Source organism: Salarias fasciatus, chromosome 3 (genome assembly GCF_902148845.1).
Source record: "Salarias fasciatus chromosome 3, fSalaFa1.1, whole genome shotgun sequence".
Classification (NCBI taxonomy): Eukaryota; Metazoa; Chordata; class Actinopteri; order Blenniiformes; family Blenniidae; genus Salarias; species Salarias fasciatus.
This window is the reverse complement of record NC_043747.1, coordinates 24795718-24810020: the sequence shown is the minus strand read 5'-3', so window position 1 is coordinate 24810020 and position 14303 is coordinate 24795718. Positions and strand designations below refer to the sequence as shown.

The 14303-nt window shown below is 43.6% G+C and overlaps 2 protein-coding genes across 4 annotated transcripts; one reads left to right on the top strand and one right to left on the bottom strand.

Moving 5' to 3' along the window:
* Nucleotides 1–1528: 1528 nt before the first annotated feature.
* On the bottom strand, nt 1529–6035 carry LOC115381444 (protein ALP1-like). 2 transcript variants are annotated; one of them, XM_030082821.1, is made up of 3 exons: nt 5941–6035; nt 4170–4418; nt 1529–2845 (listed from the first exon to the last, which is right to left on the bottom strand). In XM_030082821.1, the coding sequence occupies exons 2-3, from the start codon at nt 4283–4285 to the stop codon at nt 1876–1878; spliced, it is 1086 nt and encodes a 361-aa protein (XP_029938681.1). In that variant the 5' UTR covers nt 4286–4418; nt 5941–6035; the 3' UTR covers nt 1529–1875. The 2 variants fall into 2 exon arrangements, with proteins under 2 accessions (XP_029938681.1, XP_029938690.1); XM_030082830.1 differs by lacking the exon at nt 5941–6035 and adding an exon at nt 4931–4960.
* A 1203-nt stretch (nt 6036–7238) lies between these two features.
* LOC115381515 (uncharacterized) lies at nt 7239–13733 on the top strand. Of its 2 annotated transcripts, none has more exons than XM_030082985.1 (10): nt 7239–7365; nt 8633–8704; nt 9090–9211; nt 9760–9877; nt 10401–10433; nt 10982–11061; nt 11144–11234; nt 12184–12291; nt 12460–12633; nt 12792–13733. In XM_030082985.1, exons 1-10 carry the CDS (start codon nt 7302–7304, stop codon nt 12908–12910), a joined length of 981 nt encoding a protein of 326 aa, XP_029938845.1. In that variant the 5' UTR covers nt 7239–7301; the 3' UTR covers nt 12911–13733. The 2 variants fall into 2 exon arrangements, with proteins under 2 accessions (XP_029938845.1, XP_029938838.1); XM_030082978.1 differs by having other exon boundaries at nt 12789–13733.
* The last annotated feature ends 570 nt before the right edge of the window (nt 13734–14303 follow it).

Here is a 14303-nt window from a genome sequence, read left to right as displayed (position 1 = left end):
ATCCTGCTTCTGTGCAGCTGGACTTTTACTGAATGTGTATTACTTTTTGTCAGATTGAAGTTAACTCTGTCACCATTGTGGTTTTTTTTTGTTTTTATTAACAGAGGGGCACTAACAATTTTGTCCATACGTATATATTGTATATTAACTCATACTTTACTTAAAAATAAATATGTTCCCTTTACTAAATTCACCTTCTCTACTGTTAAAAAATTCAAACTGGAAGGAATTCGATATATTTCCTGTTTTTTTAATTACACAATGTCTTGAAGTCTGGGATTGTATCAATAATGGATTTGTAGAGACAAAGTAACAAATCACTTATTGATCTCATTAAGATTAAGTCATTAGTTTGACACATTTCCCTAAATCTCACTGCAGCAGCAGGATAATCTAGTGTGGAAAAGGGGATTTAACACAAACTTGCCACAAGATGTCACAGTTCACTTCCTACAGCAACAGAGGAGAGGTAAAGCTGCAGGATTTCAGCTCCAGAGAGAAAAACCAGACCCAGAGCTGACTTCTTACCCCTGTTGGCACCAACGGCAGTCCTCCTCCTTCAGTGACGGAGCTGACAGCCTCTTCCTGTCAGCTCTGCAGGGAGATGACGCTGGAACGGTGGAGGATGAGGATCGAAACATATTTACACCACAGCGGTGGACCTGTTAGAGAACCACGGACCGCATCGGGATGTAACCACTCCTGGAAATGTTGGGCTCCGTCCTGAGTCCACAGCCTGCAGCTAATGTTTACAGCAACATTCAAGGACATTCAGCACCCAAACGGTAACAAAACTTGACGTTTAATGTATTTATTAGACACATCTGTGGATGAAAATATACAGAAAAAAAACATGTGTTGGACAGGATTTATTAACAAGTTTTCATGTTCTCCCTGTGTGTGGATGAGTTAAACCTGGGAATTCTTACAACCTGAAAGATGCTGCAGTTTGAATGAATCATTCAAAACCCGTAAGTCACTTCACTGACCAGTGACTCTTGCATCATAACGTCCATCAACTTGTTCACAGAGTCATTCCTGCTACAGCTGTCGAGCCACCGGCGATTGAGCAAGCCGGGATTTGAATGATTCGTTCATACTGGGAATAACCGCGATTCATCACAGCGTCATTTTGAATGATGTCATGGATCTCCCATGATTCTTGGTTCACCTTGGTTATTATTTTGGGGTGTTAAAGCAGAACTATGCAACTTTTTTACCTCAATGAATGTTTTTCAGAATCCCTGTGGGGGTAAACAAAGACTTGTCACGGTAATTCGCCTGTCCCTTCACTCCCCCCGGGGTCTGTGTCCTGAAAACAGTGCTTGCAATTTTCAGAGGATCGGACCCGACTACAACTTACGGCGCTCATACGGGAGTACAAATATAGAAGTGCGTAAAACAAACATGAAACCCTCGGTAGCGTTAGCAACGGATGGCAGAACCAAAAAGAGAAAAAAAAAAAAACTTGTCTAACGGGCGGAAAACAAAAGGAAACGGGAGTGGGACGCTCTCTGCACACGGGGCGGGGATGGGGGGGGGGGGGGGGGGGGGGTGATGTGGAGGACATTTACGACAGTGAGCTTTCACAGGAGACCAGTAGGGGGAGCGCTAAAGCAAATCTTGCATAGTTCTACTTTAAGGGTGGATATTCATGACTGATTAATTTACTTTGAAATATTTACAAAGTTACATTTGGACATGTGGAGTTCACTTTGAACTGGGAACATTTCTGGATGAATAGTTTAAAGATTCTGATTTGGGCAGGTTTGCTTTTTCACGAATTCCGAGCACTGAGACGGGAAGTGACCGTAACTTCTGGGGTGGTGGAAAAGAGGTTAAACCGCTGAGTGATGGCCAGAATGGAGCGTTGGGCTACACGTTGTCGTCGTCTTGCCTGGGACAGTCGTGCGGATAGTGTTGACACACATCAAAAGTACCGAGAGACAGGTTGTGCAGGCAGCAGGCGGCCAGGATGATCATGACGACCCGGTCCAGGCGGGTGGTCTGCAGGTCCCGCAGACGCTTCCACCTGCACTTCATCCTGCCGAAGGCCTGCTCCACGATGCTCATGCCTTGGCTTATCTTTGTATTCCTCCTCAGGTCCGCTTCGCTCAGCGTGCCGTCGTCCTGGGTGGGCGTTATGATGAAGGGGAAGGCCCGCTCGGCGTAGGCACTGTCCCCCAGTAAGAAGTACTCCCCCATCTTCTCCTGCGACTCGGGGTAGAAATGCGATTCAGTCAACATCCTGGCGTCCTGCACCATCCCCGGCAGCCCGGCAAACACGTCGATGAAGCGCCCCTGCTCGTTGACGATGCCCTGGAGGAGGACGGAGTAGTAGGACCTGTGGTTCATGAAGTCCCCGCCCCTCTCGGACGGTCTCTGGAGCTTGATGTGGCAGCCGTCGATCACCCCGATGACCCGATCCAGTCCACAGATGCGGCGGAAGGCGACGGCCGAGGCCCTCTTCTGGGAGCCGTTGGGCCAGGCGATGAAGTCGGAGCCGAGGCCCAGCATGACGGTGAGCACCTGGTGCGTGACGCGGTGCACCGACGACTGCGACACGTCGAACTTGTCGGACAGCACCCGGAGGCCGCTGCGGTTGGCCATGAACCAGAGGAACATCAGCAGCTTCTTGGGCGCCGGTATCGGCGGCACTCCCTGGCTGTGTTCGCTCTTCAGCCCGCCCTCCTGGAGCTTCGCCAGGAGGTACTCGTATTGGTACTTAGCTATTCTGAAGTGACGGGTGAACGTGTGGTCATCCATGCTCAGCATGGCCTCCCACTCCGTTCCCGTCCTCAGGCTGCTCATCCGCCGGGACTGAAGCAAAGCCAAGATGGCCGCCCTGCGGAGAGACACAAGCTGGCATCAATAATTCAAACTCTCAATCAAAAACATGATCAAATAAACAATCAATTTTTTTTTTTTTTTTTTTAATAAAACAACCAGTGAGTCAGAGGAATAGATTGATCCCAGTTTCATCTCCAGTGTGTCGACTGGTACAATTGGGTTTAAACTTAAAACCTTAAAGATGCACAGTACATAACGGTTCAAATCAGTGTTTTTTTTTTAACTTATCTTTATCGGTCTGATCAGTAAAACTGGTCCAATATTTCTCTCTATGTATTTACTCTCGTGTGTGTTTGGGAAGCTTCAGTTTAGTTGAAGAATGTGCAACAACAAGTTACTGTTCAGTCATGCTTCTGACATTTTTGACTGATACAGTAGATGTGAGCTGACATGACTCGTATTGGTTTACACTTTACAACATTAAAAAAACTATATAAAAAAAAAAACTAAACTCAGCTAATATGCAAGTGTTATTTTTTTCTGTTTGCCTTCCCAAAACATTGCTTGAGTGTTTGAACATTTAGATATGAATCATTTCCACTGACTCCACCGTCTGTTCTCAATAAGTTTGATTATTGGGAATGCAGCCAGAGCATGTTTTGATATTTCTGATTTAGCCTATTTGACAGATTTAAGTTGAAACTGATTTTATAAAATCTTTTCAGCGTATTGTGATTTAAGATTAAAAACTTGACAAGCTCAACAGAACTTTCATGGAGGAACTGCCTACAAGTTTTAAAGTTACCTAAAACTAATACCTTGAGCTGAATTTATATTTGAAGTTTTGGAGAAAAAAAAAGGCAATTACTCTTTCCTCATATTCAGCATTTAAGTGGTATTCCGTGTATAAAATCACCTCAGAAAGTTGATGCACCATTGAAGATCATGTCATAAAATATTGACAACTGGCTACAATCACAATATTAAAAAATGATAGTCAAAATTATCAGCATATCTCCAGTATTCTTTGTTGCACGGAGTACACGTGATGAAAAGGTCTATATTTTCACAAAACCGAACCATTATGAACACAAAGCCAATTTTTACAATGCAAAATATAGTGAAGTGTTGCATTATGAGTATGTTAAAAACTCAGGAAGACACATTATGTCAATGTTTGAGTTTGAAGAGTCATGTTTTGTTATTGTATGTTCACAGAAAAATCCCATAATCCTGCTTGTAAACCATGAATGAAAAAAACTAAAAAGCTGAAGTGGAGTGAAGAAGTTGCCAGATTTGGCCACACGCACAGTCAAGGGTTAAAGACCTCGCAACAGTCCTACTTTCGCACATTCAGCCAGGTGGTAACGGGGGCGTACCTCCTCCGTTTCCGGTCCTCCTCGTGCAGCTTCTGCACGTGCAGCAGGTGTCTGGCCTGCAGCTGTTTGTACCGAGTGAGAACCGCCACCAGAGCGGCTTTCTTCGAGGCGTCCATCGCGTCCTCCCCTCCCGCACGTAAACAACAAGAGGGAACTCGCTCTTCTACATCCGGTCCGGTTCCAGGAAGTGACGTCACGGGAAAAAGTGCGTCCGCGTCGCCGCCATCTTGGACAGGGCAACTTCTCAAACTCCGAATGAGAAAAAAAAAGACTTTATTTATCCCCAGTTTGCAACTTTTTTTTTTTAAATTTTCTCTACTCATCCAATACATTTATTATTTTTTCTGGTTATATGTATATCCTTAGAAAGAAACTGTTAAAAAAAAGCAACCCATCCACCCATTCACTGACACAATTCAGTAACAGAATGCATTACTCAGAATGCTAAAATAATTAAAACATTAAAATTAAGATTAAATTAAATTAAAAGAATTAAATTAAATTAAATGAAAATAAAATGAATCAACAACAGTTTCAAGAGAAAACATCGTTTTTGAATTTCAGAAAAGTTCCCTGTTTACACTGCAACCTTTTGAATTTGTACAGTTAGCTAGAGGTGGGCGATACTCCCAATTTTGGTATCGATCCCGATACCAAGTAAATACTGGGCCAGTATCGCCAATACCAATACCTATACCGATACTTTTTTTTACTAGGTTTAAAAAAAAAAAAAAAAAAGTTTTCATTTTTATTTTACGTACATCACAGGTAGCAGTTTCGCTGTCTGACGCTCTGAAGTAGCTCCTAACAGTTCCTGCTCCTGTTCCTCATCTTAAATTTGCCATTAATGAACCAGTCTGTCTGTCTGATCAGCAGAAGGAGAAGGAGAGCTGCACAGTGAGCCTGAGTGAGCTGAGAGAGAGAGAGGAGCTATTTGTAATCACCTCACCTGGAAAATAAAACACGGGACCAAGATTTTAACCAAATCAAAGAACAGTTTTTATCAAAAAACACAAGATTACTACAACAATATCAACATTTCAATAAAAATAATTCCTTTTGCTTTTTTCACACACAGAAAATGTCAATACTGAAAATATAATTTAAAAAAATGTATCAGTATAAGCAGTACAACAAAAAGTCCCATTACCCACAGGTATTTATGAAAAAAAGTCATTAGTGCAAATAAGGTGCAAAGTACTCTTGGCTCTTTGCTCTTTTGTCAATGAGTTATACCCTGAGGTTGCTTTTTGCCCCTGGATATTGTGAGCAGTTATACTACAGTATATACATTAAAAACAACCTGAAAATGCACAACAATAACACGATAAACAAAACTTTAAAAACACACAAGCTGTGTCAAGACACAGCATCTTCAGAGTCACATGCTGAACCACATTAAACAACTCCAGTCATTAGTGTAAATATACTGTAAACTACAGCTGGCTGTCATTCACCACCACCTTTGATATATATTATATTTTTTTAGTTCCATTAACACCATCAGGATTTATTTCAATTGACTAAATATATGAAAATAGTTTAATCACTGCTAAAATGACATCTTTGACCACCAATTGAAAAGCAACGGCAAATTATGCTAGAAATACCAAAATCTTAACTTGGCTTCTCTCAAACAGCTCCCTGGATGTTCTGGAGGCTTCTGTTGAAAACCTCAGGCAGAGACCTCTGTCTGTGTCGGGGTCTGCTCCGTTTACGCCGCTTTTAAAAGTTTGTGCAGACTGGTGGAGTTACCGCAGAAGCGAATTACCTTCATGCACACATGATGCAGTGTCTTGGTCTGAAGCTGTGAAATAAATCCACACAGCGCATCTTTATCCGTCCATCATCGCTTTTCCTCTCTCTCTCTCTCTCTCTCTCTCTCTCTCTCTCTCTCTCTCTCTCTCTCTCTCTCTCTCTCTCTCTCTCACATGGCGGTGAAGAGCAGAGGGAGGAGGGAGCGGTGCAGAGCGTGTTAACGAGCGTCTGAGCACTGAAGTGAGCTGAAGACCGACAGAGAGGCTGCGTTAACTCTGCCAGAGCAGAAAAAAAATATCGATCTCAACGTGCTGGTATCGATCGATACCAATACTAACTTTGGTATCGATACTATCGATATTTGGATCGATCAGCCCACCACTACAGTTAGCACAGAAACAGCTGACAGCTATGTAGCTTTCATGTTGGTCCACTAGTTATTGCTGTTTGTTGGTTCTGTCATGAAACCACTCACACACACACACACACACACACACACACACACACACACACACACACACACACACACACACACACACACACTGCAGAGAACAATACACCAGTGTAAACATCAACAGTTGGAGAAAATGGACATTCACGTGGATAGACCACCGAGTTCCATTGTTTTTATGGTCACTGTCAATGCTAAAACTACCAAGTCCTGGGGAATCGGGACTGGGACCAGGAGTACTGACAAGGAGTCTTCAATTTTTTTTTCTGAAATCCACCAAAATTAAGAATGAGTCAACAGAGATTTCTTTATGGTCCTTTTTTAAACCTGCCACGAAGCTAAATATTTCTTCTTCAGACTGTTTAGAGAAACTTGAAATCTGACAGGAGCGAGTGCAGAGGTGAGCGGGTAGAAACCGAGCCGGCATCCTGTGTCTGCGGTCGATGACTCAGTTCCTGAACACTGAATGCTACCGAAAGATTTACAGGCTGAAGCTGCACAGAGCGCGCTGCGCAGGGTTAGGGGAAAGTTTAAACTTTAGATTGAATCGAATGTATGTATGCAAAAAGAAGAGAACACAAATAAAACGTGTCTGATGAATCTGGTTCATTCAAACATGGTGACAGTATCACAGGTCCTGTCCATATGTCAGGTTTTCAACACTTGCTGCTTGCTTTTATGCAAATAAATCAACAAAAAGTGAAAGAGTGTCAAAAAGTGTCAAGAGGATCAACAAACCAACTTGCATCCCATTCATGTGACAAATTTTCAAGTGGAAACACGTCGCTATTCGTCAGTCAGAATCAGAGGAAATTGAGAGACAGAAGAGAGAAGAAAAGGGGAGGAGTTGGTAACAAGTGAGAGTTTCTGTCCAGAAAGGCGGCGGTGACAAAGAGGAAATGAAATAAAGAAAATCCTCGCTGATGGTCGCAGCCAGACAGAAATTCATCCCTAACATGAAGCCGTGGATTCGCCTCTGCTGCCTCGGTGAGTCTGACCCGACGCCTTCAGGGAGCAGGTTTCTCAGGTCTCTTCAGGCCCCGGGTCTCACGTCGTGGCCTTCAGGAGCCGCCGGGTTACATCAGAATTCAGTTCCAGACCTGCACTCAGAGAGCTGCACTGAAAGACTGGTAGAGGTTCACCGCATGGATGAAGCAATAAATAGACGTACGCTGATAGATACACCGAAGCGTCTCAGTAGGGGCGCCAACCTCGAGCTACTTCCCCATACTGAGTCCAAATACGAGGACTTATCAAATGACATGAAGCCAAATTTATAATCGTTACGCAAACACTGCTTCTCCTCCACCAGTACAGAACTCTGCTGAGTAGGTCGATTTACACACTGCGTTACGCATACGGTAGATTACGGACTGAGAGACTGAGCTCGCTGGTAATTAAAGTGCTGATACGTCCTCCTTTACCTGGATCTGTTCTCCTCTTTGGTTACTTTATCAGATTCCCAATGACATTTGGGTTCAACTCTCACCACGGATCATTAATAGTGTAGCATCGACAGCAGAGATAGGAAGATCTCTCGCTCTGGAGTTCAAGTCAAACTTCTAATGTTCTCAGCATGAACGATGTGGAACTCAGAGGGGTGTGGGAGACTGTAGCATCGGTGTTACAAACAGTACGCCACGATGGCGACAGATAAACGATGACAGATGATGATAAAACAGCAGAAATACAGAAGCAACCTGGTTAAATTTAGAAAGGAAGTCATGGGAAGCAACGCCCCATAATCCTTTGAACTGAGCAACACGCGCTGAGTGTCTGCTCTGCTCTCAGATAGAAAATGGGGAAAAAGTCAAAAAATGTGAAATGTACTTTTACAGATAAACTGTAGAAAAAAAAATCTCCCTCTTTTCACCGTGACGATGAATGATGTGAAACTTCTGGGGAAGATCAGCTCTTCAGCAGCCGATGCAGGAACAGACAACGAGAGCAGGACTGAAGGGGAGACAGGAACATGCTGCTTTTCTTTTTTTGTTTTCTTGAATTTTGAGACATTCTTCATATATTTACATTCTCCCACATAAAACAAAGATGGCTGACCTCTGGTTTTCTGTTGTTTACAAAAACATAAAAAAAAAAAACAACCCATAAAATGTTCGGATGATTAAAATCAAAATTATAGAGCATCTTCCTCCGCTAACATCCAGACTGTAGAGCATCTTCCTCCCTCTAGCTGATCTAACTTGTTGGACCATCATAACCACCGGCTGCTCTATCTCTTCTCCCACTCTTCCAGTTCTTGTCATTTCTTCTACTTGTCGAGGACAGAATGGAACCGTCTCACCAGTTGAGGATGAAGAGATGGAAGGTACGGTCGAGTGTGTTGGACACCTCAATAACATACAACCGTTACACAAGGATGTGACAAAATTCACGGCTTTGCTTCGTGACTCGATCAGAGGTAGACGTGTGAAGAAGCTAAATCAGGCCTGAACAATGGAGAACAGATCAAAAACCACCATATTCAGGCTTTTAGCTTGATGACTGTGGAGCCTTTTTAAATGGGTTTACATCCTTTACAGTAAATCAGAGTGAAAATGGAATATTTCATTGTGCTTCTGGAGCTTTGAGTTACTGAAAACAGCCTTTTTAAAACACTCCCCAGATTGAACTGGAAGCTTCTGATTTTGCTCTCCTGCAGTACTTGTTGTAATTTTGATATTTTGAGGACCTGGCTGACCTTATCGTTGCAGGCGTCAACGCGACCACCTCTGAACCGTTCCCAAACCCGGAACCAACGTACTACAAAGATACCAACCAGTCGTTCCCCGAGCCGTCCTCTCTCAGTCCGGCGTTACCGGGTGAAAACGCGACCGTAAGTCCACTCACCAGTCTGCTGGTTCAACATCTGTCACTGGACCGGGAGAACACATCTAGAATGTCTGACAAAGAAGCAAAAACTATATTGATTTCAGGTCTGAAATTTAGAGTTTTCATCCAAATTCAAGTGATTCGATTTCCAAAGGTATCAATGTCTAAGACCCCATAAACACAGGAAAGTTTCAAGTGAAAACATTTCATTTCAGAAAAGTTTCACGTTTACACGACAATGTTTTCAAAACAATGTAGTTACCACAGGGACGATCATGTGGACAGACCGCCATGTTGGATTGTTATTACGATGACTTGACTCTAAATCACATTGATCATTTAGGATCAATTTGCTGCTTGCTGTCTCACAATGTTAGAATTTTTCAGAGAGGTGCTGTTAAGCTACAACAATCCAAACCAACTACATGTGCTTCAATCAGGAAATGTTTTTGAACTGAAAACTGCTGCATCGGCCAATCAGAACGCTGCAACAAGCCCCGTTATTTCCTGAAACTAAGCTTCAGTACAAAATAAAAAAACCTTCCTTCGCAGAGTTCAGAGGATGACGCTGATGTAACGACGAAAGGATCCGGCGATGCCACTCGAGGCCGGACCCCGCCGCCCCCCGTGACGACGGTTGCCATGAAGACAACGTCAACGTCAAACTCACGTACTGAGCGGCCGTGCCCGACTTTGTCTTCCTGTCTGTCAAACCACAGCTCACAGACGTGTGATCCTCTGAAACTGCCTCTCATGCTCACAATCCACCGCTTCGTGAAGAAAATCAGCTTTAAGACGAAAATTACAAACATAATTTCATGTTTTTATAATTACAACTGCAAAGGGGAATACAACAACACTTATCTTAGCACTTCTACCATCATTCAGATCAGTTTTCTCCAGATGTTAAAATCTGTATAGAGTTTTTGTCAGTTAAACTTTCTTTCAAAATGAGGATTTTTTAAATTTCAAGTTTAATTTTTTTCTTTTAAGAATAACAGCAGTTTTTTTCATTATAGCTAGAGTTGGGAAAGATGTTGTTAGTTCAAGCAAATATAAAAGAGTTACTTGGGGAAAGAGCTTTCCATTGTCACGATAACATCATGCTCTTTGTTGTATTCTTGTCAGTGTTGTGAAAGTTACTGATTCCTGCTGTGAGATTCTTCTTTCAACCTTCTGTTTGTTTCTTTCAGCGCCTCCTGCAGGTGGAGGTTCTCCATCCTGGGGTAAGACCATACATCAGGATTTATTACACCCCCCCCCCCTGCAGTGTTTTTCTTTGTGTCTCTATGTACATTTGTCCAAATTGGAGGCTTCTCAAAGCACAGTGAGGCAGTCAGCCTGCCGGGCCACGAGCTGGCGCTGTTGTTTACATGTAGACGGAGCTGAGCTTGAGTTTGATGTTCTGTTTACAAAGATTTACAAAGATTTCAAGTGAAAACACAAAAAACCTTGGGGTGTCTGTTTACACCAGTCTCTGAAAACAGTTCCCATGGAAGAACTTTTCGAAAGCTCTCATCCTGTTTCCATGGAAACGATGAAAACAACATATGTTGTATTGATAGATTAGGCAGACAGGTAGATACTTTGTTCATCCTTGAGGGGGAATCCACAGCTCCAGTAGCATCAACACATGAGAGAATAGAATAAAAAAATCAAAAATAGATGAGAAAAATCAAAAGATATTCAATTAAAACTTTAAATTCACGCTACACGTCTGTTCTGACATCGTTTTGACATTTTCCCTGTTTTCTCTCTTCCATGTGTGCGTCAGCCTACGTCCTCCTGGTGCTGATCATCCTGGTGATCATCGCCCTGTGTGTCATCCTCTACTTCCTCAGGAAAGCCTCCAAGGTGAGACAGAAACCTTGTTCAGACGCAAACATCCCAGATATTGAACTTCATCACCGCTTTATGGCTCCATTGCTTTTTCCAGAGTTACTCCTTCGAGCTGCAGCGCCCGAGTCCCTCCAACGACCTCGTCCAGCCCACCGGCACCTTTGAACCGGTTTACCTGGATGACCTGGGTGTGTTTTCCGCCTGTACTCAGTCACATCGAGGTTTACATGACAACGCTTTGGGAGTGGGTTGCCATGACAACTGTGCTCCTGAAAATGGAACTTTTTTAAAAACACAACTTTTCTGAAACTCTGCTCCTGGTTCCAGTCCCGATTCTCCTGGACTCGGCAGTTTCAGAGCTGACAGTAGCCGTAACAACAGTCCGTCTTCTGCATTGTTAAAGCTCGTGTCCGGAGTTTCCGTTCGTTTCCAATGTATGTATCAATTTTTAACAGAGCTTAAATGTGTCAGTCTGGTTCGATACTACAATATAATATTAGCATAAAGCAATATAAAATTTTATTTATGAGCCCTGCCTTCGTCTCATAGACCCCCATGTTATCCGAAAAAGCGCCGGTCAGCTTCAGCCAATAGACTTCGAGCTTCCGCATTCTCGTGCTGTCAATCAAAGTGTGGAGCAGCCAGAGAGCACAGCCGCTCGCCCAGGCAGAGGAGAGTTAGCTACGCAGTAGCCGGACCACTTACCTCGGATATATCCACTGTCTGCTGAACATCCACCGTAAACAGCTAAACATGTAGGATGCTGTAGGACTCGGAGGCTCTCATTTTCACCCGACAGATAACTCGCGTGCACAATTAAAGGGGCGTGGCTTGGTCGCTCATGAAAGCAGAGGAAGGGCGGAACCTCCAGACATAGGATAAAAAAAAAACTCTCTCGTTCAAAACTCCGGACACGAGCTTTAATCTTTAGACTGTTTTCTGCAGCACTTGCTAGTTACCTGGCTTACATGGATGTGTAATTTCTGTGAGATTCCATGTTAAAAAACATGCTAAACTTTTCTGAAACAAAAATGCTGCATCTTCTCTTCAAATATTGTCATGGAAACGAAGCCTAAAAGTAACACGTCCGTGTTGGAAATGGTCCTGACTTGTCCTCGTGTGACTCGGTTCTGTCAGAGCGACCAAATCTCAAAGATCTGGAGTCCGCCGAGGAGCCGCCCCCTCCTCCAGTGACCAACGGGACGAGTCTGCAACTGGAGGCCAAGGACAGCAGCGAAGACGCCGGTAAGAAGGCTAATCTGGGTTTAGGAGGACTTGGTGTTTCAGCACTGATAAAACTGGGTCTTGAATTTCAGGTTCAGTCTTGACTGTTCTCCAGCTTCTTTTCTTAGAATTTTGAGATTTGAGTCAGAACTTCAGTTGAACTCAGCGTTTCTTCCTGTTGGGCTTCAGCGTCAGATAATCCTCCGGTCCTGGCAAACGGCGTGGAGACTTCGCCCGCCGGCGACGGCAGCGGTCCGACGACGGGCGACGACCCCGTCGACATGGCAGCCGACCCGCTGAGCAGCATCGACCTGCTGCTGGATCCCGTCGAGCAGCAACAGAACGAAAACAACAACAACCCAGGTGAGAACAGCCGCACACAAGATGAGACGGACGCCGTGAACGGATCCTCAAAACGCATCCAGAGTTTTCCATTTTCAGTGACTGAAATGAGCGTCTTATGACAGAAACGCCCGATGAGCAGAGTTTGACTCCCGTCCTTGTCTGTCTTCTCTCAGCAGTGCGCTCCAGCGATCCCTTCGTGGAGATAAACCTGGACGAGTCTCCGTGGAGCGATCAGCTCCTGGCCTCTCCTGAAGCTCCCTCCTCCGTCCTCCCCTTCTCTCCTTTCTCCTTCTGATCCTCCTCTGCTCAAAATACACACATCTCTGTCCCGGTGTGTTCTAAAGGAAGCTAGAATTGACCCCCAGTTCCTTTTTTTGTCCATTTTTCACTTGCACGATGTCTTGAGTCAGCAACTTTGCCGGCAGGTAGACGAGAGGACTCCCACCATCTGAAGACTCTTTAATATAATTACGAATGGCAAAATTAAAACAGACTGTAAATTTTGTTCTGTCAAAGTTTCGAGGAGGAGAAAGACAGTTGGAACGACGCCAGTAACTAATCAGCAGACATCTGGAGCAGCAGAGTTCAAACTGACAAGTATCTAAACCTCAGTACTCGTACTTCTGCTGGTCCTTTAAATAAGTGTCATCAGTGCATCTCTTTTTTAAGAAATGCATATCGAATGTTACAAAACATTTCTTACTCTTGCACACCTTTGATTTGGCTCATTACAGTGAAAATTGTTTACTCTGCATTTTGTTTCTCACGACAAACTACTAGAAGTTATTTTCTGTTGCTGTAAATACTCTTCATTTACAGGCTTGTTTTTCTTCGACATTTTAATTTTGGGAAAGTAAATATTTTAACTTGGTGTCTTCACTTGTATTACTTTGGTTCAATATTTTAGAAGAATTGAAAATATGTCAAACTGAAATGTTCCAGACACTCACTGTAAAGCTGTAATTCAAACTGACAGACTCAGTCAGACGCTGAGCATGAGCCTCGTTTGGTAGTTTGATGTGGGAAGAATGTAAATAATGTGAAATAATTTTAACACTTTTGTGAATTAAAAAAAAAGAAAAAAAGATTGTGTTTGTCTTTTCAAAATTAAACTTTTTCCAAACTTTATTTCACTAATCGTTTTTTTTCCTAACAATTATCATTGATCACTGATACGCTCAGGGTTGTTTTTAATACTGATTTGAAAATTAAAAAGTTTAAATTCCCATCCTGCATTGCGTCAGACAGACATTGTGACTCAGATGCTGGAGCTCGTCTCCTTCAGTCGACACGACTGTCGAGTCTTTTCTGACCCTTCGTTTGACGCAGCCGACGCTGAAGGACCGTTCCCATGAGCGGCTGCTGAGCGGCGCTGTCGGAACAACCTGGATGACTCATTCAGAGGGAAACAGGTCTGAATCCAGGAAGCTGTGCACAGACGGCTTGTCTCCAGAGGAAGATCCAGCCTCTGTTTCAGGTCACTGTAGGTTCATTCAGGTGTGATTCACTCAAGAAGTTCTCACATTGAGGACTGAATGAATCCACGCTGCAAAATCTTTTGCTCAGGCTCTCCACCCATCCTGTCAGCACAAGGGAAAAGGAGCTCTCTTTCCAATGTGTGTGAGTTCAATTTCACGTGAACTTGCAGTCGCCTCCGTTTTCCTGTTTCTATGGGGTGAGTGTGGCTC

Coding starts and splice junctions, on each gene's coding strand:
- LOC115381444 (XM_030082821.1), bottom strand. CDS start 4,285: ATGGACGCCTCGAAGAAAGCCGCTCTGGTGGCGGTTCTCACTCGGTAC. Junction 2,846..4,169: donor GAGGACCGGAAACGGAGGAG/GTACGCCCCCGT, acceptor GTCTCTCCGCAG/GGCGGCCATCTTGGCTTTGC.
- LOC115381515 (XM_030082978.1), top strand. CDS start 7,302: ATGGTCGCAGCCAGACAGAAATTCATCCCTAACATGAAGCCGTGGATT. Junction 10,434..10,981: donor TGGAGGTTCTCCATCCTGGG/GTAAGACCATAC, acceptor TGTGTGCGTCAG/CCTACGTCCTCCTGGTGCTG. Junction 12,634..12,788: donor CGAAAACAACAACAACCCAG/GTGAGAACAGCC, acceptor GTCTTCTCTCAG/CAGTGCGCTCCAGCGATCCC.